The sequence below is a fragment of the Polypterus senegalus genome, chromosome 15, assembly GCF_016835505.1.
Source record: "Polypterus senegalus isolate Bchr_013 chromosome 15, ASM1683550v1, whole genome shotgun sequence".
Classification (NCBI taxonomy): domain Eukaryota; kingdom Metazoa; phylum Chordata; class Cladistia; order Polypteriformes; family Polypteridae; genus Polypterus; species Polypterus senegalus.
Window position 1 is genome coordinate 117,865,284 of NC_053168.1, and position 26,209 is coordinate 117,891,492.

At 37.6% G+C, this 26,209-nt stretch overlaps 1 protein-coding gene across 1 annotated transcript in view; it reads right to left on the reverse strand.

Moving 5' to 3' along the window:
- The window catches only part of LOC120516042 (vacuolar protein sorting-associated protein 13B-like), a 614,714-nt gene that overhangs the window by 200,893 nt on the left and 387,612 nt on the right, over positions 1–26,209 (reverse strand). Inside the window, exon 22 of the mRNA XM_039737477.1 lies at positions 14,761–14,888. Coding sequence (XP_039593411.1) covers positions 14,761–14,888 — 128 coding nt within the window. The remainder of the gene's footprint in view (positions 1–14,760; positions 14,889–26,209) is intronic.

The following is a 26,209-nucleotide window of genomic DNA, read 5'->3' on the forward strand; positions in this document are numbered from 1 at the left end:
ATGAACCTACTTGTTGCAACAAGGAAGGAAAAAATTATATTTTAAATTGCACTTAATTGTCTTTCACACAAAAAAGTAAAACTTGAAACGAGAGTCCTGAAATGGCCTTCATTAAAAATTACAGAAATGAAAAAAGAAAACATCAAATAAAATACAGAACTTTCTTACTGAAAAAAATAAGAGAAAAAAAACTAACCTACTTGTTCCAACAAGGAAGGCTTGAATGGCATTTTGAATTGCACTTCATTGCTTTTCTGCATTAGCATTTTATACTTTGCCGATTTGTCTTTTGGCACTGCATAGAATGCCTAGGAAATGTGTGAAATATTAAGCGTTTCATACTTTGACGTCCTATTTTTGGCATTCCATATATTGCCTAGGCAATCTATACAATGTCTGCCTTTCATACATTGCCGGTAACATTTACTGTATATAGTTTATAGCAAATCTCTCTGTTATAGAAGGAAATCCTGGGACGAGACTTTCTTAGAGATAATTTCAACTCCCGCAAGAGATAATTTCAGGTCCTGCGAGACAAGACTTTTTGCCAAGAGATTTTGACAAGTCCCGTCCTCCTATAAAACAATTACAACCACGTCCATGGTCCAATCACTTCTCATTCGTGTGAATACTATTGTCAGACACAGTTCCTGCACTCTCAGCTCCAAGCGGGGTTATAAAAGACATAATAAAAGTCATAATAATAAATGCAAATAAAAGAAAGAGTAGAAGACAAAGTAGAACATCGTAAAGAGGTTCAAAAATGTTGGCGCGATACACATGCAGAGCGAATTGTGAATTTCCCCTTAGGATTAATAAAGTATCTATCTATCTATCTATCTATCTATCTATCTATCTATCTATCTATCTATCAGTGCAGGTTAGACATTATGAAAGTAATAAAATTAGAACGTCTCAAAAAAACTGATAGTAGAATAGATGAAGAACATGCCAGACTACCAAGCGAGGCTCTACATAGTAAGAGGCAGGCTCTGCATTCAGAACTAAACCTCTTGACAACTAAAGAAACTGAACAACTAATTTATAAATCCAGACATCATTACTATGAACATGGAGAGAAAGCTAATAAGCTTTTAGCTCAACAAATTCACAAGCAAGAAGTGCACAACACAATCTCAGTAATCACCAACACGAATGGAGACAAACTCATCGACCACAAAAATATAATACACACTTTCAGAGACTACTATAAATCTCTATATACTACCCAGCTTAAAGAAGACAATACACAATCTAATGCATTTCTGGATACATTACAGATACCACAAATAGACACTTTTAGTGCAGAGGAACTTGATAAACCTCAGGTGTTATCAGAATTACTAGATGCTATTAAGTCACTTCAAGGCGGGAAAGCAGCAGGCCCTGATGGCTACCCTGCAGAATTTTATAAGAAATTCTCTGCTCAGCTAGCTCCCCTCCTATTAGCAACATTTACAGAAGCCAGAGACAACCAAACTCTTCCTCAAACCTTTTGCCAAGCACTAATCACCGTTTTTCCAAAACAAAATAAGGACTTATTACAATGTGCATCATACAGACCAATTTCACTTCTGAATAATGATGTTAAAATACTCTCCAAAATCATAGTTAGAAGGATGGAGAAAGTGCTCCCCTCGGTAATATCACAAGATAAAACTGGATTTATCAGGGGCTGATATGCAATATACTCACCAACTAAATCAAACACCCCAGAAATATCATTATCATTGGATTCAGAAAAAGCATTTGACATGATTGAATGGAAATACCCTTTTACTACACTGGAGAAATTTGGGTTTGGCCCGAACATTTGTGCATGGATCAAATTACTGTATACCAATCCAGAAGCTTCAGTTTGTATCAACAACATTTGTTCAGACTACTTTAAACTAGAACGTGGTACTAGACAAGGATGCCCCTTGTCACCGCTACTGTTTGCAATCGCCATTGAACCACTGGCAATACATTGTCGAAATACTGATCAGATAAAGGGATTATCAGAGAAGGACTGGAACAGAAAATTTCATTATATGCAGATGATATGGTACTGTATATATCAGACCCAGAAAATTCTGTGCCTGCAGTCTTAACAGCACTCACAGAATTTCAAAAGATCTCTGGTCTCAGAATTAATCTGAATAAAATCTGAATAAAAGTCTTTCCAGTGAATTCTCAAGCATATAATATTAGATTAGATACCCTATCTTTTATCATTGCAGAACAGTTTAAATACCTAGGGGTAAACATCACAAGTAAACATAAAGCTCTTTATCAACAAAATTTCGCCATCTGGAAAAAATTAAGCAAGACTTGCATAGATGGTCAACCCTTCATCTCACTCTAGCTGGAAGAATTAACACTGTTAAGATGAATATTCTTCCTAAGCTCCTTTTTATTTCAAAACATCCCAATATACATCAATAAATCATTTTTAAGCAATTAGATTCAACAATAACCTCATTTATTTGGAACTCAAAACATCCACATATCAAAGAGCGACCCTACAAAGAAAAAGGCAGAAGGGCATGGCTCTACCTAACTTCCAGTTTTATTACTGGGCAGCAAATATACAAGCGATTAAAACCTGGACACAAATAGAAGAACATAGACAGGCTTGGTCCGCAATAGAAGTAAAATCCTGCAGTACTTCTTTATATTCCCTGCTCTGTGCCCAATAAACAAGTTATCGCAATATACTAATAACCCAATTGTGCTTCACTCACTTAGAATATGGAACCAATGTAGAAAGCATTTTAAGACGGAGAAGCTTCTATCTGTGGCACCTCTGCAAGAGAACCACCTCTTTCAACCTTCACAAACATATGCAGTTTTAATATCTGGAAAAAATTTGGGATTAACTTGCTTAGAGATCTTTATATAGAAAACGTCTTTGCATCCTATGAACAATTACATTTCAGCTACATATTTCTTTCACTATCTTCAAATTAGGATTTTTTTAAACAGAACCTTCCCGATTTTCCTCATCTTGCACCCTCATCCAACGTGGAAAAAATATTGCTCAATCTCAAGGACTCAGACACCATCTCAGCAATATATAAAATCATTTTAGAATCCCTCCCTTTCAAAGATCCAAGAGGACACTGGGAAAAAGATCTCTCAATTAATATATCAGAAAAGGAGTGGAAAGTAGCAATGCAGAGAATTCACTCGAGCTCCATATGCGCAAAGCATACAATTATACAACTCAAAGTTATATATCGAGCACATCTGTCTTGTCCAAAACTCTCCAAAATGTTTCCAGGTCATGATCTGACCTGCGAACTCTGCAATCAAGTCTCAGCCTCACTGGGTCACATGTTCTGGACCTGCACCAAATTAACATCATTCTGGACCAAAATTTTTAATTACCTCTCAGACAGTCTTGGACTCACAATCCCTCCTAACCCATTAACAGCTGTGTTTGGGGTTCTTCCAGATGGGTTTAAAGTGGAGAAAGACAAACAAACTGTGATTGCATTCACTACACTTTTGGCACACAGACTTATTCTGCTAAACTGGAAGAACCCAAACACTCCTCTTTTAAGTCAGTGGGAAACCATGTTTTATACTATTTGAAATTGGAAAAAATCAAATACTTAGTTAGAGGATCTGTACAGACTTTTTTCAAAACATGGCAGGATCTAATCAGTAATATTTTAAAATAAGATCTTAAAGCACAGAGGAAGCAATTATTTCTGTATTTCTTTGTCTTCTGTATTAATCTCTATTGGCTTATCAAACTTATTAATTTAGGTATGTTTACAAGCCTTAAATTTTACGCTGTTTGCCATGCTCTCTCTCTCTCAGGGGTGGGGGTCGACTTGTTCTTAACTCAATTTTACTTTTTGTAAAAATTGATTGATTTGTATGGAATGATTGCAATAAAATTAATAAAACTTAAAAAAAAAAAAACAAAGTAAAGATCGCATTAGCGCTAACAAAAGGAAATTATTACTCAGTGAAATAATGGAACAGAGATAGAATATATGGACATATGTGATATGACAGAAGTATGCAGTTATTGTTCAGCTTTAAACATATGTTGGAGACTTGTAAATTGTCTAATTCGTGTTGCAATCAGGGAAAAGTAGTGTTTCTTCCCAATGAAGAAACCTATCCGCGAGAATTTAAAGATTTGTTGTTTGGTGAAGCGGCTGGCACGTAGCGCAGGCTGTGGGTCGGCGAGCAAAGTAAGAAGGGGCCGAAGCCCCCTAGTATTAAAAATAACAAGTATGCAATTGTTATTTATGTTTTAAGTCTGGCACACATTAGGAATTACAGTCATGGAATTACTGTACAGCAGATGAGCTGCCTTTCTGTAGCTACAGGACAGTCTCTCACTTTATACATGCTTCAACTAGGCATCTATGGTCAGTCTTCAAGTGTCACTGTTAAGAATCAGCAAATATAATGTCTGGTTTTCCAAGATTCTTCCACTCTTATGATGAAACAGTCCCTGCTATAAATCTGGAGTTCTAAGTACAAGAGTCTCAAACACCTCAAAATGCACAGTATGGGTGGGACTGTCAAATCCCAGCTAGTAACAAGAAGGCAAACATTGATTTTTTATAAGCAAAGAATAAAAAAACAAAAGAATTTGATGGAAATAGGCAATCCTGAAACAATGTCCCAAAGAAGAGTCCAAAAAAAAAAAAAAAACCCAGAAAATGTCATCATCCTGAAAATTACCAAAGCACAAAGTAAATTCAAATACAAAAAACTCACCAACACCAGCATATTCAATGAACCGTAAAGAAGTGTGGGTTTTCCTCAACCTTTACAGAGCTGAAGGCAGTCCGAAACAGTTATGGCCAGGTGGCCCTGCTCCTTGAAGAGCCACCCACAAGACACACAGATCATAACAGTAAATATAGAGAAACATAGAAACTAAATGACCAACGATATTAACATAAACAAAAGAACTGAAAATGAACAAAAAGGAAATAAAAATAGCATTTGAACCCAAGCTGGGGATTACTTTGGCTGAAATACAACACTCTTCTGTTCATAATCTGAAAATTGCAGAATCTACCACAGGTTGAGCCACTTTATTTAAACTTTACTAAAACATGTGAGGCCTGACAAATCTACTGTGAATTGTCTGTGACTGGTTTTGTGCTTTAACTAACTACAATGCCTAAATTAATTTCTACCAGTTCTCCATTATTTGTAAATTTGAAGGCTTAGTTTTTCTTCTTCTAGATGTTTACTGTATATGAAACATTTTTTTTATTAACCTTTCACATAACCAAAACCATAGTTTAGGTAGTACTGCTGCCATTGTATTCACAATGTCTGTAACTGGTTTGCAGGCGATTCTGGATAATAAGATTTGCTAAATAAAGAAATGTAAATATATTTAGGTGAACATGACTTTTTGTACAAATCTGAAGTAGCAATGGGAAAATTATACTTTACTCTTGATGTCTGTGAAAATAGAAAGCAAAACAAAACGTAAGTAAGCTTAAAACTTTATCACACATGATGTTGTAGCTATGCCAAATGTGAATTTGATCTGGATAAATTAAACTGTAGAATCTTTTTCTACTTGACTATTAAGTCTCTAACACTTCAACCTATCTTCTGGATAACTATATATGAAATAGAATAAAAGCATCTTAATAATAGATTTTTCATGCCAATTGTGAATGATGCCAAGATCTATGACTCTGGAAAATACACAATCTCTCATGTTAGCTCTAAATGACTAACTCTGTTAGAGCAGTCAATGGCCTCTTGATGGTTACTTTGCATACACTCACTCTTGCAAATATAACAAGTTTTATGGTTTAAGGAAATTGCTTTATTCCCCACATATTCAAAAAGCAAAGTATGTTTTTCAATATGAACTCTGTATTTGCTCCAAGTGTTCCTTTGTCCATAATGTGAAGGTATACTATACCTACCAACTTGTGGGCCATTCCAAAGATCAGTTTCTTCAATGGAAATAGCTTTCTTTTTTTTGTTGCGTTACTATTAGTTTTTGACATCAATAAAAAAAAAACTGGTTGACTCAGATATTATTTAGGTTTACAACACAGCAAATACTAAGTAATAATTCATTTTCTTTTTTGTATTAATAATACATTTCACCTGAAAAATTTTGTTTTAAGTATGGCCCTTGCACATCTCCTTGAAACCTGTGTTTACTAACAAACAGCTGTTGATAACCATCCATCCATCCATTTTCCAACCCGCTGAATCCGAGCACAGGGTCACTGGGGGTCTGCTGGAGCCAATCCCAGCCAACACAGGGCACAAGGCAGGAACCAATCCTGGGCAGGGTGCCAACCCACCGCAGGACACACACAAACACACCCACATATAACCACTTAAGTATTATTTATTCATCAAGACTACTGGAGAGTAAACCAAATACAAATCCTTTTAATATCCTAACTTAAAAAAAATAATAAACCACTCTCAGACGTGCCTAAACTAGATGCTGGTAATCCTTATTATTCAGGGGCAGCAGCTAGCATGTTTTCAATATATGGCTTCCTTTTAAAAAACAAGCATCTTTCGATAAAACCATCTTTATTATTTTAAGAAACCAGAATGCATTCAAGCAGCTCATGGATTAATTTAATGTCAACAGATTAAACATTTAAAATATAGCTGGTGGATTCCTGACCTAAATCAAGTACTTTAATTAATTTACACAATGACACCCTGAGCTGGCCCCCACCAATCCCTCACTTCATAGCCCCAAATATATCCATGAGATATTTTGATGCTGTTCTTTCAATCCCAGTGCCTCACAGCTAAACATTTGACTAACAGTAACAATAGTATTGTAACTCCTACTCCATGGAACCCTCTCCGCAAGATTGCTTAATTTATGGTAAAATTTAATTGGTTCTCTGATTCCTCTTTCTGATCTAACCCCTTTAAATTGATTTTACCATACTTTATGCCATTTCCACAGTGTATTATTTCCTAGACTTTTTATTCTGTCAGATCCTTTCCAAGTTGACCCATGTACATCACTTCATTATTGTAGTGCATTTTTAGTTTTATTCTATAGTATTTTTAGTTTAATATCTTATTGTAACTTTCTTTGTTCTGTCAATTGCCAAAAGATAATGCTTGCTTTTAATGGTTTGATATAAAATGAAGGTGGTTTGATTGAAAAAAATCCAGTCACCTATTATACAAGAATATAACTTCACAGTATTAATTTTCAGTGAATTGTTTTTGCAATGGAGCAAATAAGACATTGGCAGTAGAATAAAAGGTAGCTAAACTGATCCTATTACAACAAAAATTGACTGAAATCTATACTACTAAAAGGCAAAGCCCTGACTGATTGACACACTCATCACTAATTCACAAACTTTCCGTGTAGGTAGAAGGCTGAAATTTGGCAGGCTCATTCCTTACAGCTTACTTACAAAAGTTAAGCAGGTTTCATTTAGAAATTCTATGCGTAACGGTCATAATGGTCGACAACGTCCGCCATGTTAAACTTTCTTATTTATGGCCCCATTTTCACGAAATTTGGTAGGCGGCTTCCCTGAGCTAACTGAAACCGATGTACATACTTATTTCGGTGGTATGATGCCACTGTCGGCCGCCATATTGAACTCTTCCACGGTCTTTGTTACCTATGGGCCCATCTTCAAGAAATTTGGTACGCGGGTTCCCAACGCTAACTGAATCCTACTTACGTACATATATACGTCCATAGCCTGCAGCTCGGTCACCGTGTGAGGCAGCGTTGGTTCCCCCATCCCAACGCCTCCCTGTGACGATGTGGGTTCTGGCTCCACGCTCCTTTGGCTGTTTGGGAACCCTTGAACTCAACACCGTCGATAATGTTGCCGAGTGAGCTAGTCAATGGAGGCAAATTACTGAGCAAGGGGAAGGTAGAAAGTGTAACAGTGCTTTTATTAAAAAACAGTCAACAAAAACAGTGTTCAAATAAATAGTGCAGTTCTTCAATAAATAATCCAAAAATGAAAACGTGGAGTAAAACCAATAAATAGAAAAAAAACAATCCTTTAAAACCAGAGGTTAAAATCTTCTTGTGGAAGCAGTCTTTAAAACAATAACAAATCCGGTGCCTATTTTCTGTATGCGTCTCACCTGCTTATCCCGTATGGGCTTAGCAGCAGGCAAGACGCCTCTGCAGCTGCCCTCCTACATCACACGCTCAAGACTGGAGACCTCCCGATCCCTGGCTCCGGTATGGCACTCATCCCAGTCCCGGAGAACTTGGTTTCCCACAACAGCCAGGTCGCTCACGCTGGGGATTCCCACCACCAAGTCTCCCGACTTCCGCTGCCTTTCAATGGCCTCTCTGCGGCCAGTCGCCTTCCCTGGTCACTCCCGCTACCTGATCGCCAGCGGAGCGACATCAACACAAACACGTGGGTGTCGGCCTAACACCCAGCTTCTACGCAGCTGCCCACGAGCGCTTATTCGCTCGCCCGTCCGCTCGCTCTTTGCGGCTCTCTCTCTCTCTTTCACCGACCTGCTTCCTCTCCTGCTCCCGGTAACCTCCGTCCTCTCCTTTCTCCTCTCTCCATTTTTTCCCTTCCTTAAAACTGACTCGCGCTTCTTTTTAAAATGACGAGGGCCACAGCAGCTGCAGCATTAGCCACGGGACAATCATGAATGTGGGCAGTTCCTCACCTGTGCACTAGGTGAGAAACGCCCACACACCCTACGGATCGTCCCGCGGCCCACTATGGCCCAACGTCCCCTCACTAAGCCGCGAGCACATCGATTATTTGTTTAAAAATGGCCTGTGCTCAGTGAGCTGTGGATCCTTAACCCCACACTCCCACGTTATTGGCTGCCTGCCTATATAAGGCTATCCGTCGCTCCTGTCTGTTCATTCCCTTCTTTGCTTCGCCACGGTATTCACATCTCCCTGTTGATAACTGCAGCCTTTTTATTTAATCCACGGCTTCTCCGCTGTTTTATTGTTCGTTTATTACGATTATAGTTATTGTATAGGTATTTTAGACTTACTTTACATTGTTCAAGTACCCATTTCCTTTATCGTATTAACCGTACCCCCATTATCATGTCTATCGAGGTGATCACCATCGATCAAAGAACTGTCACTTACTGAGTGGTTTCCATGCCCAAAGATGGCGCCTGCCTTTTCCATTCCCTGTGTTACATATTGCAAGGCCATATCAGGCTCACTCTTGATATCCGGAGGAACATTTTGTCTTATGTAACGAATGACTGGGACAGGTTCAAGGTGTGGACTGATGACGGTACAGGAGATAATTATACTACACAGGAGCACTAGAAGAGTGAAATGCTTAAGCCCTTCACCTATGGTTCTGCATGTGAGGTAATGGCTGCCATTGAATTATTCGGTTGTTGCTTTCAAGTGTACCGAAATGGCCAAATATTTTACACCTTTGGACAACCGCCAATGCCTCTTAAACATCTTAGATTCACAGGTGACGATTTGAGTGGTGGACACTTTGATGTTTATGAATGTTTCAACTCTCAAAAGCTGGATGCGAAGTTATCGATGAAACCGGTTGTGTGCTTACAATGTTTGACAGATGCCGAATGTCACTTCAAAACAAGTCCTACAGATACTGTTGTAATTGAAACAAACCATGAAACTCAAACCGATTATGACAGCAGCAATCCAAGCTGTGACATTTGAAACAAGATTACTTTTCACATGGCCAACTGTACGTTGCATGCTCAAGAGTAAGCTCAGCGCACAGCTTGGTCATGTTACAACTGGAGGGCCGAACTGACAAAGTGGTATACAAAGAGATCCTTAACAAATAATTATTGGTATATTTTCCCTCAGTTTAAAAAGGTTTACTTTTCTAAATAAAAATTTTAAGGCAGTACTTCGCCGCTGCGAAGTGCGGGTATTTTGCTAGTACAGTATAATAGACACTACAAAAATGCAAGCAGCTTTGACCACGGGCTTTGTCAATAAAATGTGAGTAACTCATTAATGTTACAGTTTAGAAGAATAAAGAAATTCTTTTCTTTTTTTTCTCAAATATTTAACTGCAATATTAAACAAAGGTTTTATGGCATATTCCATTAAGTTATTGTGTATACAAAGCAGAACCAAGTATGCATACTTTAAAAACAAAATAATTAAATATAAAACTCTTTACAAGACAAACCCAAAACTCAATGCTGATGCACAGTAATAACAAAGACAACCCTGGTCAAAATGAATGTGTTCTCTTTCCAAAGCCTATTATCAGATATGTTCAATTAGTCTTTGCTATGAAACCAACAATTTGGTTCCAATAAAAGAAGCTTTGAAATAACCTAAAAATCTTTTATCATTGAACTAACTACATTTGTTTCTAAACAGAATGCAACAAGTTTCAAGAGCTACTAATAAGTCCAAAAGGAGTATCATGTACAAGATCACAAAATCTTTTCAGAGTTTTATTTGTTAAGAAATAAACTTTATTTCTTTCTATTAAATTAATCTGTTCATTAATAAAAGTAATAATTCTTAAAAAAAAAAACACTCGGAACACAGATTGCTTCATCATTTTTTTAAAAACATTCACCAACACTGTGTCAATATATGGGTCAGGTTTGCTGCTCTGTGTTCATCATGCAATTTAATAATGTGCTTTAAATATGAACATGTGAACTTCATCGCTTTTAAAGCTACTGACTTCAATAGCAGATTTCAGTATTCACTTTGTTGGCTGTTGATCCTAACAGTCACCCTGGATAAATGAAAATGTTCCAGCTGCAGTGAAGCAAGTTCAGGCCCTGCACTAGCCATTTCTAAAACCTTTGAGCCTGCCTTCTACATAACTGCCATAAAACGAGGATAAACCAACCATTAGGGCCATTTAAAAACAAGTGTCAATACCAGTCTGTAGTGTTAGCCACACACTTCCACAATATCTTCCTCATGCAGACATTTGTGCTTGATACCTAGTCGATTTTAAAATAAACCTAAAATATTGTCAACAAGCATCACCCCTTTACTTCTTCAGATATCTGAGAAAAGCTCATTCTTACTGGCTCCAATATATCCTGGTTCAGTACCAGTAAAGCTCAGGACCACAAACAGTCTTCTAAAGACCTCGGCCACTGTGCAAAATCACTTTTCTTATTCCCCCTCCATTCTGACACTTGCACCACTAGATTAAAGCATAGTATTCTATTCACAGGTCTTAAGCTAGCTCCTCAGGCACTTAACCTGAAAACTGCATCTACTGTACATTTCTTGTACTGTACATCTGATGATGCCAAGTTTTTTTATTTTTTATGATCTCTTCTTATTTTTCCGGTTTTTTTAGTAGATGCTATATATTACTCTGCGTTGGGCTGGTGCCCTGCCCAGGATTTGTTCCTGCCTTGCGCCCTGTGCTGGCTGGGATTGGCTCCAGCAGACCCCCATGACCCTGTGTTAGGCTATAGCGGGTTGGACAATGACTGACAGACTGACTGACTGTATATTAATGTTGTTTGTTTTGTTATTGTCCATGTCTTCTTTATGCCCAGCCCAAAAATCCAGGGTCCCCTGAGGCTACAGCTAGGAGTTTGCTTTCACCATATGTAATGCATAAGTACTCTACTTTAGTTTTTTGGCTAATTTTGTATTCTATTGCTTTGTACGTGGTTTTCTTTTGGCTTTGTTCAATTTCGTTTTGCCCCTTAGGTAAACTTTTGTTTTACGTTTTGCTATTGCTTTACTTTATAATTTTATATATGCAAAAACTATATAATTAATAAGCATCATTTGAACCAGTAGTTCTATGGTTTCCCTCTTTCCTTTTCAGTTTTATTAGCTTGGGTCCCTCACTGGGAGTGCAAGTTGCACAGTCTTCTTAAATTTTGAAGGACATGCTTACTTCGTTTGGTCTACTTGTTATTGACTGTTGTTTGTAAAATAAGTATTTTCACTGCTGTATGGCAGACAGAGTAAAAACTCAATGTACTGTGCCAACATAACAATTTTGAACTTTAAATAAACATGGCATACTGTATTTCAAGTCAGCATCCTATTGTTCTGGTTACCAAAAACTGAGGCTGGGCAGGAAAACTCAGCAATAACTCAGCTGTATAAGTTTTATAAAACATCAACTTGCTCTGTGGTCCTGGCTACACTACAAAGTTGGCCAGCTCCTAGTACCAGCAAACTTAAGTTATGGGAATTCCACTTCCCTGCCAATGGGTATCATATCTATCCAATATACTACTTTTATTTTTGAGTGCAGAAACTCCACTATTTTGATTCTGTTTTCACCTACTGAGCACCAAACTCTCTATTAAAAGCAAAAAACAATAAACATACTGTAAACATATTAAATCACACTTTGTGTAAAGTCAATTCACTTTCAAATACAATTTTCTTGGCAACAGTATAAAGAGTGGGAATACACAACATGAGACATAAAAGGCCATCTTATACTTACTGATGAAATCCCAGGCCAGCTAAGACATAAAAAACATCCAAAGGATCTTTTCCCTGTAGGCTGAGCCTGGTACATATTCTGTGCATGATACCACAGCATCCTAAGGACATGCAAAACTGACTCCTGTTGAGCAGAGGTTGGACTCTAAGGCCCTCTTATATTAAAGAGTTTCACAAGCCCCTATCTCAAGGTAGACCACTCAACTATGCAACAGGATCAAATTTCCACCATCTGTACTTATGATCCAATCCGCTTAGTCACTACACAGTGTTCATTACCATATATGAGGACGAGGACAAAAACTGGCCAGTAAATGGAAAACTGTGGAAAAGCTGGAATGTTATTATAATTATTGTTTTCATTATAGACTAGTTTTTTTTTTTTGTATCAAGACATCTTGATTATCATAAAAAAGTATGGAATCTGCTAATCCAACCAATGTCACATTAGTTATGTGCCATTCCAATGCAGAGAATTCTCTATTATAAAGTTTAGCCCTTAACTCTTGGCACTGGATTGCTATACAGATCCCTACATTTAAAGTATTCTGAGTTTTTGGACTATTATTCAGTTGTAGGAATCATGACATTTCACCATTTTCATGTGGAAACGGAATGCAGCGTTCCCAAATACTTGCAACATTGGTCTGTGTGCTGTGTCACACAGCCATGTCTTTTTTGATGTCATTGGTTCTAAGCACTCCAATCATGGAAAAGGTGGTATATAAATAAAATGTATTAATATTTACCTGACAGCACATTTGTTATAAGCTTTTTCTTTTTTATTTACAGATCTGCTTGATGTATAACCATGAATCAACTTAAAAAAGCAGACAGTCTTAGGTTTTCAATGATATGCACCAGTTACATGCATCCCCATGTGACAATGGCACATTGTTGGGATGGTATTAACATCCTGAGAAAGACTTTGTACAGTATATTGCTTAATTCCACTCAAAACAAAGCTAGAAGAGGTCAGAGATGATTAAGTGAGTGAGCTATCTGGGATGGAAAGAAGTTGCCCAAGGAGGCAAGTTTAATAAGAAAGTGTGATTGCTGGATGCAGAAGCCCAGGAGGTTCTCCAGAAAAAAAGTGACAATGAAACAATTCTATTAGTAAGGACAGACAGAAGGGTAACTATCAGACAAAGAAAATGGCATACTTTGAGTTCCTGGGCTAAAATCATGAAAACTCTTCTGTAGGTTTCATACCACAGACACACTGTTAAAAGCACATTATTGTGCTAAGTATACTACTTAAATGAAAATGCTTTCAGTGGCATGGAATTTACCTCAGTGAGTGACTAGTACAACAAGAATGAGACTTTTGGATTGTCAGAAAAAGCCCAACGACCTTCTGTGAAAAACTATGCTTTGACAAAAGTTTCCTGTCACTAGCATAGCTGGCATATTTAAGTGAACTGGATAATAATGTCAGCAGCAAATGCATTTCACAGGCAAAAGGGAACAGCAGAATGTAAAGACAGAATTAAAGAGCTTCATCTCTAAAGAACAATGTTATATTTACAGAATTTTATTTTCACATTGACATCAGAAAATTTAGATGCATTACCTCTGCATAGGGAAACAAAGTATAATGTTAGAAAGAGCAAAGAACTAATATATTTTATGTCACTGTACATTAGAGAGAGCACAGAATGAAAAGGAAAATATCATCTTCAAAAAATTTATTACACTTCCGGCACTGCACATGATAAAATCCATAATACAGGCGTGACAAATTCACATTTGCTCTTTACATTTACAACTGGGATGAATTATCATTTAAAACTTCTTTAGGGAGACTACGGTGACTAATGGGTGTATCCATCATAAGGTCTGGTTTTTACTTTTTAGCTGCTGCGTATCTGTTTAACCTTTTCATGCAAAGGTTAGCAAACAATCCAGAAATGCAGTGTAAGTTAGAGCAGATGATTGAGGAAAGCAGCTTCCTGAGGGAGTATTACATGCAGCGGTCTAAAGGGTACATAATGAAAAACTTCACACTGACAGATACCGTTATTCACAGCAGCAACAACCCATGTTCAGATGGCAAAGGGCAAAAGACATTTGTTGAGGTGAATGTTTACCTAATTTCTACTGTCAGTTGAACTGCTCTGTCTTTTACAGAAAGACTTGATGTTAGGGATACTGAAGTAATAAGTGTAATAGAAGTCAAGATTACCCAACAGAATTTGAGATGTCTAAAATAAAATGCACAGGTAAACATGCATGAGTGTATTAAAGCATTAAAGTCCAAATCACTGTGTGCTCTAAAAAAGATTTAAATCCAAAAGTACAAAATAACTACTTTTTTGCTTAACACTGATCTCAAATTTTTAACATAAAAAAATGAAAACAAGTACCTGCAAAGTAAGTCTTTTAACAGCATTCCACAGCACGCCAATCAACTCCTTCATTTTTTCTTCAGGGCTCACATAAATCTCTGGTGTATTCTGAATGACTTTCATTGGAACTGACAATGGACGTGATTCTGAGGGAAAAAGCAGGCATAAATGTATACATTTTACACTTTAAAATTCATATTCTTAGAGAATATTCAGTTTTATACTAACCAACACCAAAAATACAATTACAAAGTATAAAAATGTGCAAGAAAAAGTTGCAAAATGACCAAAGCTACAATGTTAAAACAGAAATAAATAGCATAAACTCCAGATGCAATAACAATATAAAAGCTATTGATAAATATTCTAGGTGTTCAGCATGAAACATCACAAATGCATTTATTCTTATCTTTATATCATGATACACTTTGCCTAATTAATTCTGAGAACTGATAATAACTGCTGTATCTTGAGTGTCATATTGTGATATCAGGATTTGGTGAAGGTGTGCAGTTTTGTTCTCTCTGTCAAAGAGCAGAGATTAAATTGGTTGTGACCACTGGATTACTTGTGAACTTGTAGACAGAACCTGTGATGCTCTGGGTTGGCTCCATGCTCCCTGATTGCTTCTAGGAGTCCCTTCAACTCGAAACCGTTGATAGTCATAACTGAGATGAGCTGGGCAAATGAGGACAAACACATGCAGCAAAGGGTAGGTGCAAAAGTGTTCAAGTGCTTATATTAAAACCATTCCCAAAACAGTGTTCAAATAAAAGGTGTACTGCTCCAAAATGTTCTTCAATAAATAAATAATCCATAAAAACAGTGAAGGTTAAAAAAAAGCAGTCAACAAATTATCCATTAACACTAGAATTACCAGAGCCTATGAAAAAACTCGTAGGTCCGTCCCACCTTAAATCGCTTCTTAAAGCCGTTCTCACCTCTTTGCCAGCGTCTTTTGTTAATCTAAATGTGCTGATAAAAGAAAAGCTGCAAGTAGCCGGCTATTCCATCCCCCCAATGACTTAGAACGTGCACAAACTTCTCCCATCTCATGCCTTGATTGATTATCTGGGAGTGAAGTGGAGTTTTAAAGTGGAAATAATAGATTATTATTTGGAATACACGCATTTCACGTGTTTGTTTCACCGTTTCTACAGTAATCCGTGTAAACACATTTTTAAAACAGAAACGTTTTCCATATTGTAGTAGTAAATGACAAAATGTAAGCACAAACTATATAATGTATGAAGCCTGAAGTCCAAATATCAAACACATTCACAAAAGGTACAAATATAACAGAACAAGTATGCTTTTATTCAAAAATATAACTGCAGAAAAAAGCCACATTAGCATGCCACATTGACACATACTTACTACAATTGCCACAGTAGCATAATGGTATCAGCCGCTGACTAGTATTCAAAAGGTCATGAGTTCGATCCTGTGCGATTCAGTTTTGAGACGTAAACTGCTGTTATTCTTACTATTTTATAATAAAAGCATACATTTGATTTCAGTGTGTAGCAGCCTGTGTAATTTATGATACTTGTAAAGGTTAGTTTTTTTTTTTTTTATTAACTTTTCATTCTCTCAGTCGTGTTCAGGATCCTTCTCTACCGCACCCCCACCTCCCCCAATCTGAGAATGCTGTTTTCACATAAAGATGCGCTGTAGCTCTGCAGCATATTTGTGACTGCATTCTCGTACCAATGCTTGCGAACTGAAGTGCCTGCGTGCACTTTTCGTGGCATTACATGTCAATTTTTTTGAGCATGCCCGTGTCGCTCAAACACAGGAACATATGTTGGTGTACAAGTATAACAAAACAAGTGCACTTTTATTCTAGACTATAAGTGAAGAAAAAATAAAGCAAGTTACAGTAGGCAGTTGATACGACAGCTTGCGTGGTGCAATGCTAAGAACTGCCGATTTCCGATCCATGCTATATAAAATCATCACATTCAAATATTAAATATTCCCACACACCCTTCCTATATTCACGACATGTGTACTTGTTGCAGTGTACACATCTCTCTGTGCTATGGTTCCTATTACACTGAATGAGCACCTGACATTGTATTTTCTTCCCTATATAAATAACATTCGAGTATAGCGCGTCTCCAAATAAATCACATTCGAGCTATAGCGCGTCTCCAAATAATTCACATTTGAGTTATAACGCGTCTTTATGTGAAAACCGCAGTGTCAGATGGGGATCGTGAACGCGACTGACAGAATGGAACTGAATTTAAAAAAAAAAACCTAACCTTTACAATTATCATGCATTTACACTGCCTCTTACAGACTGACTGAAATCAAATGTATGTTTTTATTCTAAAATAGTTCAGTACATGCAATATTATTTGAAACAACAGCGCCAGATCGGGCGATATTCAAACCCGATCTGACGCTGTTCGTTTTCAAATAATATTGCATTAGTGCGATGATGTTTTTACATATATTGTCTCTTTCATTCATCTTGCGGTTTGTAATCAGTGACCGCGTGTTATAATCGAGATAATCGAGGCATGAGCTCGGAGAAGTTCGTGCACGTTCTGAGTCGGTGGGGGGATGGAATAGCCGGCTGCTTGCAGTTTGTTTTTATTGGCACATTTACAGGACAAAGGAGGCTGGCGGAGGGGTGAGAACGGTTTTAAGAAGCGATTTAAGGTGGAACAGATCTACGAGTTTTTTCGTAGGCTCTGGTAATTCTAGTGTTAAAAAGAGGTTAAAAATCTCAAAGCAAGACACAATCTTTCACAAAACTCACAAGCCTTGATACATTCTTCTAAAATCTATGTTTCCTATATTTATCCGGCATGGGATCCTGCAGCATAGGAGACTCGCAACTAACATACACAGCCAAACTTTATCCAAAGGCCTGGGACTCTGCTGTCCATGGTTCCCAGCAGGGCACCTTGCTAAGTTTCCACTCCTCCTGCTGCCACTCAGCCACTCCAGCTAACCTACAAAATAATCAGCACAGTGGTCCTATTCAGACTCCCAAGCATCAACTTTACACTCTTTTGAGGGCCTCTCCTCCCGGCTGCCTGACACTACTCCTCTGCACCCTGACATCTCCCAATTCTGCCTTCATTTCGTCCTTCGATTCCTTAACATCCATCTCTATCTTTTCCTTTTGTTTTATTTCCTTTGTTTTTCATGTTTTCCTCTATTCAGTCCTGACTGTTCTTTTTCTTTTCACAGCCATTTTTCCCCCTTCTTGTCCCATGCAGGATCCTTTTATCTTGGTTTGCCTAACTAGATGCAGATGTAACAGGCAGCTGATGTAACATGCTCACATTTGCATGTGTATGCACAATCAGCCATGCACCCCAACCATTACTGAAGTGGAGCACGGTCACGCACACCTGTACCATATTGGAGCCTTCCTCAAACTAAATAAAGAGAAAACTGAAATTTTAGTGATTGGCAATAAAAGATATAATGAAGTTATTAGAAACAAACTTTAAAAGTCAAGACAGAGGTAACGAATTTAGGGGTAACTGTTGACTGTGACCTGAATTTTAAATCGCATATTAATCAGATCAATGGGACAGCATTTTTTTACTTAAGAAATATAGCAAAAGTTAGACCTTTTATATCATTAACAGATGATGAGAAATTAGTTCACACTTTTGTTTTCAGTCGACTAGATCACTGTAATGCACTCCTCTCAGGACTACCCAAAAACGACATAAATCGATTGCAATCTAGTGCAGAATGCAGCTGTTACAATCTTAACTAAGAAAAAAAAATCTGAGCACATTTCCCCAGTTTTGATGTCACTACATTGGTTACCTGTGTCATTCAGAATTGACTTTAAAATTCTGCTTACGGTTTATAAAGCCTTAAATAATCTCGCCCCATCTTATATATCGGAATGTCTGACACCTTATATTCCAAATCGTAACCTCAGATCTTCAAATGAGTGTCTGCTTAGAATTCCAAGAGCTAAACTTAAAAGAAGTGGTGAGGCGGCCTTCTGCTGTTATGCACCTAAAATCTGAAATAGCCTACCAATAGGAATTCACCAGGCTAATATAGTGGAGCACTTTAAAAAAGACTGCTAAAAACACATTACTTTAACATGGCTTTCTCATAACTTCATTTTAGTTTAATCCTGATGCTCTGTATATTCAATTAATTATCATTAACGTACATACTCGTGTATTAGTCGATCTCGTAGATACGTCGAGTGTATTTTTAAGCCGAAAATTCCGAAATTTGTTATGACCCACGTATAAGTTGAGGGTAAAACTTGGGTTTTTTCATGGCCTGTTGTCTTAATAAGTACGGTCTTCTCACCAATACCTGGTACAGTTCTATTCCCCGGCATATCAAATGTCATTGGCATTTCATCCATGTTACCAATGTTACTGAGATCAAAGTCATGCCTTTGTCTTTGCTTGATAATAAATTTATGAAAGGAACTGACCTTTTCTTCTAGATCTTTCGGCAGCTTCTGCGCGATTTTTGTTTGCTGACTAAGGCGCAGTCCATATCTGTTCATAAACCACGTACACCAGAAAGCCAATGCTTGAAATTCCAACAAAGGCTTATGTGGTGTTATGGGTCCACAGCTCTCTTAGCAAAGGCCGTTTTAGTTTTTAAATAAATAATCACCGTGCTCGCGACTTAGCGAGCCGCAGGGTGATCTGCAGTGTGGGCGTTTCTCACCTAGTGCACAGGTGAGGGACTGCCCACATCCATGACTGTTCCTGTGGCTAATGTGCTGCAGCTGCTATGTCCTCTCTGCATATAAAGAGAAGCGCGAATCAGTTAGAGAGGAAGGAAAAACGGAGTAAAAAAAAAAAAAACAAGGAAGAGAAAAATAGACGGAGGTGGCTGGAGAAAGCAGGAGAGGGAGAGAGAGAGAGAGAGAGAGAGAGAGAGAGAGAGAGACGATGCAAGTGGCCGAACGAGTGCTCGCAAGCAGCTGTGTGGAAGCCAAAAAAGAGTAAGTAAAAAAAAAAAAAACAGCAAGGAAGAGAAAGAAAGACAGAGGGGGCTGGAGAAAGCAGGAGAGAGAGGCGAAGCGAGTGGGCGAGCGAGCACTCACAGGCAGCTGTGTGGAAAGCCTGGGTGTTAGGTCGGGTTTTTAAAGGATTGTTTTTCTATTTTATTGATTTTTAAACCTCGATGTTTGCTTTATGGATTATTTATTTAATGAAGAGTTCTTTTGAATCACTGTTTTAAATAAAAGCACTGTGCCATTACCCAAATTCTGTGGAAAATTGTATTGCCCCGTGGATATTTCCCCTTGGGATTAATAAAGTATCTATCTATCTAAGTCGACCCTGTTTTTTTGAATGAATTTTAAGGCATACATTTTTCGACTTATACGCAAGTATCTACGGTACTATTCATGGTGGCTCCAAAATCCGTATTAACCCCTACTCTCTTCTGTTCTTTTTCTGGTTTTCTGTGGTGGCAATCTGCGCCGCCACCACCTGATTAAAGCATTGATGGATTAAAGGCCAGAAGTCCACGTGACAATCATCATCAAATCCTTCCATGAGAACCCTGAATACAATGAGGACAGATCATTTATGTTAGGTAGAATGCCTAGTCGGAGCCAGGCGGTCTCATGGCCTAGAACCCCTGCAGATTTTATTTTTCTCCAGCCGTCTGGAGTTTTTTTTTGTCCTCCCTGGCCATCTGACCTTACTTTTATTCTATGTTAATTAGTGTTCTCTTATTTCAATTCGTACTTTGTCTTTTTTCCCTTTCTTCATCATGTAAAGCGTTTTGAGCTACATTATTTGTATGAAAATGTGCTATATAAATAAATGTTGTTGTTGTTATTATTTATTTAAAATTTGCCCAATGCCACAGACTACTTATCACTGATCACCAAAACTTAACATTAGAACTTAATACCAGGTGAAACTCATCATCAAAATGAGTTGGGAGCGCCCAGTTAGCACTACGCATTTTAACACATTTCCTTAATGCACATTCAATTCATAATACTTTAGATCTTTAGAGTAAAAAGGACATTTCTAAACAGGGAATGGATAGTTCTGATTAGTATGTAATCTCCACACAGTGGAATGCTTACTTTAGCTGTTTATTGAGTTTCTAATTAGTACAGTCTTCACACACTCTCACTGTATGCAATTCCATCACTCACTTTCATTTTAAGTCACATTTTACCCACATACAGCAACTAAGCCATAGCAAATGTGTTCCAGGTTTTTCAGAAACAAAGGCTGATCATATACTGTACATCAGGGTGGGCAAACTATGACTCTCGAGCCAAATCCAGCCCGTGGTAAAAGATTGTGGGTAAATCCAGGCAATGTATAATACTACAATCCCCATGAGGTGTTCTTAACAAGACAATGGTACAGTTAGCTGGTATATGCTAGGCTGTAATGCAGTGCCCTCCAAAAAATAATTAAATAAAAAAAATTTTAATCATGCAAATAGAATATGTAGTGCTGCCATATAGAGAAGTAAGTGCATACATTTTAGCAGGCTTGGTTGCCTTAGTCTTTCATGTGCCTATTTGATGTCTTGTATCTCCCTTTATTGAGAATAAGAGTTTGTGATTCTATCAGAAATGGATTTCATTAGCAATGTCTGGGTCCGTTCACCAATTAATAGAAAAGAGTTCTATTTACAAATGTGAAAGGTAAAAGTTAAAAGAAAAAAGGTTTTCTGGTGTAGGATCAACCTAAATGGATTATTCCTGTTCTTCTGACAGCATAGGCACCTCAACCGTGACTTTGGGTAGTTTGTTTTTATTCTAATGCTTTGTCACCAACTCAGAAGAGATAGGTAGTTATGGTTTCCAGGTGAACTTTTTCCAGTCTGGTATAACAATGCTAATTTATCTTTCTGTCCATTCTTCAAACTTCACAATAATCAGAGTATAGTTGCAACAGGCCAAACCTGTTTTTCCCAATTTCGAGGAAGTTTGTTCAATCATAAGTGTAGGCTGGACCAGATATGCAGCTCAGATTATCATCCTTCATGGTGAATTGGAAACTTGCTTGCAGTACTTTAGTAGCTGCAAGACAGATATTTCAGTTTTTACTAGATTTCTATTGAATGTATATTAATTAGAATTTGTTTTAAGGTCTTACAAGCCTGCTATGTACATAGCATCATTATTTGGTACCACAAGCAGTTGCAAGATGGTCATTTCATAAATTAAAATAACTAAAAGCAAATAAATAGATGAATGATAACAAATACAAATATTTTCAATTAATTAATTGATGCCACATCCTGCATCTCACTTGCTATTGACCTTTTATAAAGAAACAAGCAGTTTCATATTCTTGACTAGAACAATGTCACAGTCAACTCAATTTACTTTAAAACTACTCTCTTACTGGTGTTTCATTATTACTCGTTATAACTTTTAATATAAGTTTTATAATTAAACTATTTCTTAGAATAACTGTTTTTAAAGTTAATGTTAATTAAAACATGTCATAGAATGCCAGGGTTCACAGCCACACTGAGGTTGGCATTATTGACAATTTGGTACCCCCAACAAAAATGTTTTCCCATTCCTGGTCTACATGCACATTATACCATTGTCTATGCAGGATTTTTCTTATGATACTCCCATATTTTACCTGCATGTAAAAGATAAGCAATGCTAGGTTAACTACCAACTCAAAATTATCCCGGTGTGAGTGACATTCATCCGAGTGCCCCATGAAGTCCCATATCCAGGGTAAGTGCTAGTTCACACATAGATTAATCAATACTGTAATACAAAACATTGCATGTACAACTGCAAATAAAATATTTACCTTACAAAATATAAAATAAGTTTCACAGTAAGTGTTTGATGTTATTTTCATTTTGTTTTTTTCTGTTACAGATTTTTGCTTTGTGACCAGATGAATAGCAAACATTCAAGGGTTATAAACCAACAATATTCTAATTCTAGATAAAAAGGTGAAAAGAACAGCAAGAAAAGTTCTCATGCTACAGTACTGAATGTACATAGGAGTCACCCTCTTAAAATGTGTGTGTCTCTCTCTCTCTCTAATGTGTCTGTCTGATAGCTGGCACTATGATATGCACTTCACTAAATTCCCCACTTAGACCATAAAAAGATTTAATCTTAGGACTAATTCAATTACTGCTTTTTGGTAAAATAAGGAAAGGAAAATATGTGCATCACGAAGTAGGAATCCTAGCACAGAAGCTTTATGTCCCTTCAAAGAAGAATCATCACACACTGTGCCAAGACCAAATAAGAATTTTCAGATGATTTACATGCTGAATCCCTGCCACAACTGCTTAAGAGAATCCATGCCTGCCACCCTGTGATTTCACATAGTGAATTACCCAAGTGCTGCAGCGGAAAACCCAGCTGTCAAAGACGGCTTTTCCAAAAGCCAGATTGTGGTTTGTATGTTTACGTTTTATACAATGCCCTGCCAAAACAGAAAAAAACACCAATGTCTTCTGTGGGACATAACACAAAGCAGGCATTATGGTAACATTCAGTTAAAATCCTACCATATTTTAGAGTGGCTTTTTGTCTTATTTAAGGCTTGCATTCTACAAGAGGATATCATTCATCTGACATAGTAGTTAATGAAATCTATGGAAATACCTGTACTGCTCACATTGTACCCCTCTCCATTTTAATAACAAAAATTAAAAACAAAGGGCACACGTCAAATCTTGAAATTAAATGATGTGTTTAGAGTAATTAGTTTTAAATTTATGTATTTATTTACTTGCAATTTATATATCCTGATCTTTGAAATAAACTCCATAGTATAACATTTGGGTGTAAGATGAACCTGTTCCTTTCCAAATTTATAGGGCAATTTATGGGAAGAAAAGGAATTGTGGATGTCACGGACTAAAGTTTTAGAGCACAGTAAAAATGGGAAAACTAGTATCAGATTGGGCAGCATGATGAAAAGGGTAAAATACATTTTAGCATGGATTTGTCATATGGGTCTGGAACTGGACAGGCCAAGATCTGTATTGACAAGATGAGGACCACAAGAGCATAAGTAATGACCAGATAGACAGACAGATATGAAAGTCACTATATAATAAATAAATCTGAAAGGCACTATATAACAGATAAGTGTTGCTTCAATTTGTTTTTCACCAGCCACCACTGGTGGGCCGCAGAAACATTTGAGGTCAAACAGGTAGGCATCAGCATGTAAATGGTTGGGAACCATTGCTGTACTAGATCATTTATTAGCTATTTGTATACTATGGTTATTTAGCAAAATTCCAACAGAACACCTGAATTTATTTAGAACTTATCAGAAAAAGCTGATGCGATTTGGAAAGTGATTGGTTAAATATGAAGACAGGTACAACCTCACTGTATGAAATGTATACACTTACACAGCCATCGTCTTTGACCAGTCATGATTTTCAGACGAGAGTCTACATTTGGGGACAACTTTTTAAAAAGTTTGTAGTAAATAGCAGAGAAATCCACTGCTGAAAAGGCTACAACACCTGCCCCCAACTCCTCCAATTTGCACACTTGAAACTGCCGTGGTTTCAGGGAGGGAGCAAATTAAACTGAACATAATACCTGATGCTAAGACAAAATAAAAAGTAAAAATTGCTATTACAGTTTCAGGAACTCAGTAGCACACGGTAACTGAAGCTGAAATGATCAGTTTGTATATTGTAATGAGCATGGCGGCAGGAGAGACGGATACACACACTTGTAGACTACTGCAGCTACTTGTCTCCACATATTTGAGAAGTGTTTCTGTCTGCTACAATATCTTTCTGTTATTTGACGATTGTAACACTAAATCGGCATAACAAGATCAGGTAGAATTCAGATAAGCATTGTGGTCTACAGTATGTACAGTGGGTACGGAAAGTATTCAGACCCCCTTCAATTTTTCACTCTTTGTTATATTGCAGCCATTTGCTAAAATCATTTAAATTATTTTTTTCCTCATTAATGTACACACAGCACCCCATATTGACAGACAAAAAAAATAATTTTTTAAATTGTTGCAGATTTATTAAAAAAGAAAAACTGAAATATCACATGGTCCTAAGTATTCAGACCCTTTGCTGTGACACTCATATATTTATATTTGTGTGGAGTTTACATGTTAATCCTTGACATCACCTTCATTTGAGTCCAGCTGTGTTTGATTATACTGATTGGACTTGATTAGGAAAGCCACACACCTGTCTATATAAGACCTTACAGCTCACAATGCATGTCAGAGCAAATGAGACTCATGAGGTCAAAGGAACTGCCTGAAGAGCTCAGAGACAGAATTGTGGCAAAGTACAGATCTGGCCAAGGTTAGAAAAAAAATTTCTGCTGCACTTAAGGTTCCCAAGAGCACAGTGGCCTCCATAATCCTTAAATGGAAGACGTTTGGGACGACCAGAACCCTTCCTAGAGCTGGCCGTCCGGCCAAGCTGAGCTACTGGGGGAGAAGATCCTTGGTGAGAGAGATAAAGAAGAACCCAAAGATCACTTTGGCTGAGCTCCAGAGATGCAGTCAGGAGATGGGAGAAAGTTGTAGAAAGTCAACTATCACTGCAGCCCTTCACCAGTCAGGGCTTTATGGCAGAGTGGCCTGTCGGAAGCCTCTCCTCAGTGCAAGACACATGACAGCTTGCATGGAGTTTGCTAAAAGACACCTGAAGATTCTCTGGTCTGATGAGACCAAGATAGAACTTTTTGGCCTAAGCGGTATGTGTGGAGACAACCAGGCACTGCTCATTACTTGTCCAATACAGTCCCCACAGTGAAGCATGGCGGTGGCAGCATCATGCTGTGGGGGTGTTTTTCAGCTGCAGGGACAGGACGACTGGCTGCAATCGAGGGAAAGATGAATGCGGCCAAGTACAGGGATATCCTGGACAAAAACCTTCTCCAGAGTGCTAAGGACCTCAGACTGGGCCGAAGGTTTACCTTCTAACAAGACAATGACCCTAAGCACACAGCTAAAATAACGAAGGAGTGGCTTCACAACAACTCTGTGACTGTTCTTGAATGGCCCAGCCAAAGCCCTGACTTAAACCCAATTGAGCATCTCTGGAGAGACCTAAAAATGTGGCTGTCCACCAACGTTTACCATCCAACTTGACAGAACTGGAGAGGATCTGCAAGGAGGAATGGCAGAGGATCCCCAAATCCAGGTGTGACCCAAGAAGACTCATGGCTGTATTAGCTCAAAAGGGTGCTTCTACTAAATACTGAGCAAAGGGTCTGAATACTTAGGACTATGTGATATTTCAGTTTTTCTTTTTTAATAAATCTGCAACAATTTCAAAAATTCTTTTTTTTTGTCTGTCAATATGGGGTGCTGTGTGTACAATAATGAGGGAAAAAATGTATTTAAATGATTTTAGCAAATGGCTGCAATATAACAAAGAGTGAAAAATTGAAGGGGATATGAATACTTTCCGTACCCACTGTATATACAGTATTACATGTTAAAAATGCTGTGGCTTGTGACAGATAGGGGGC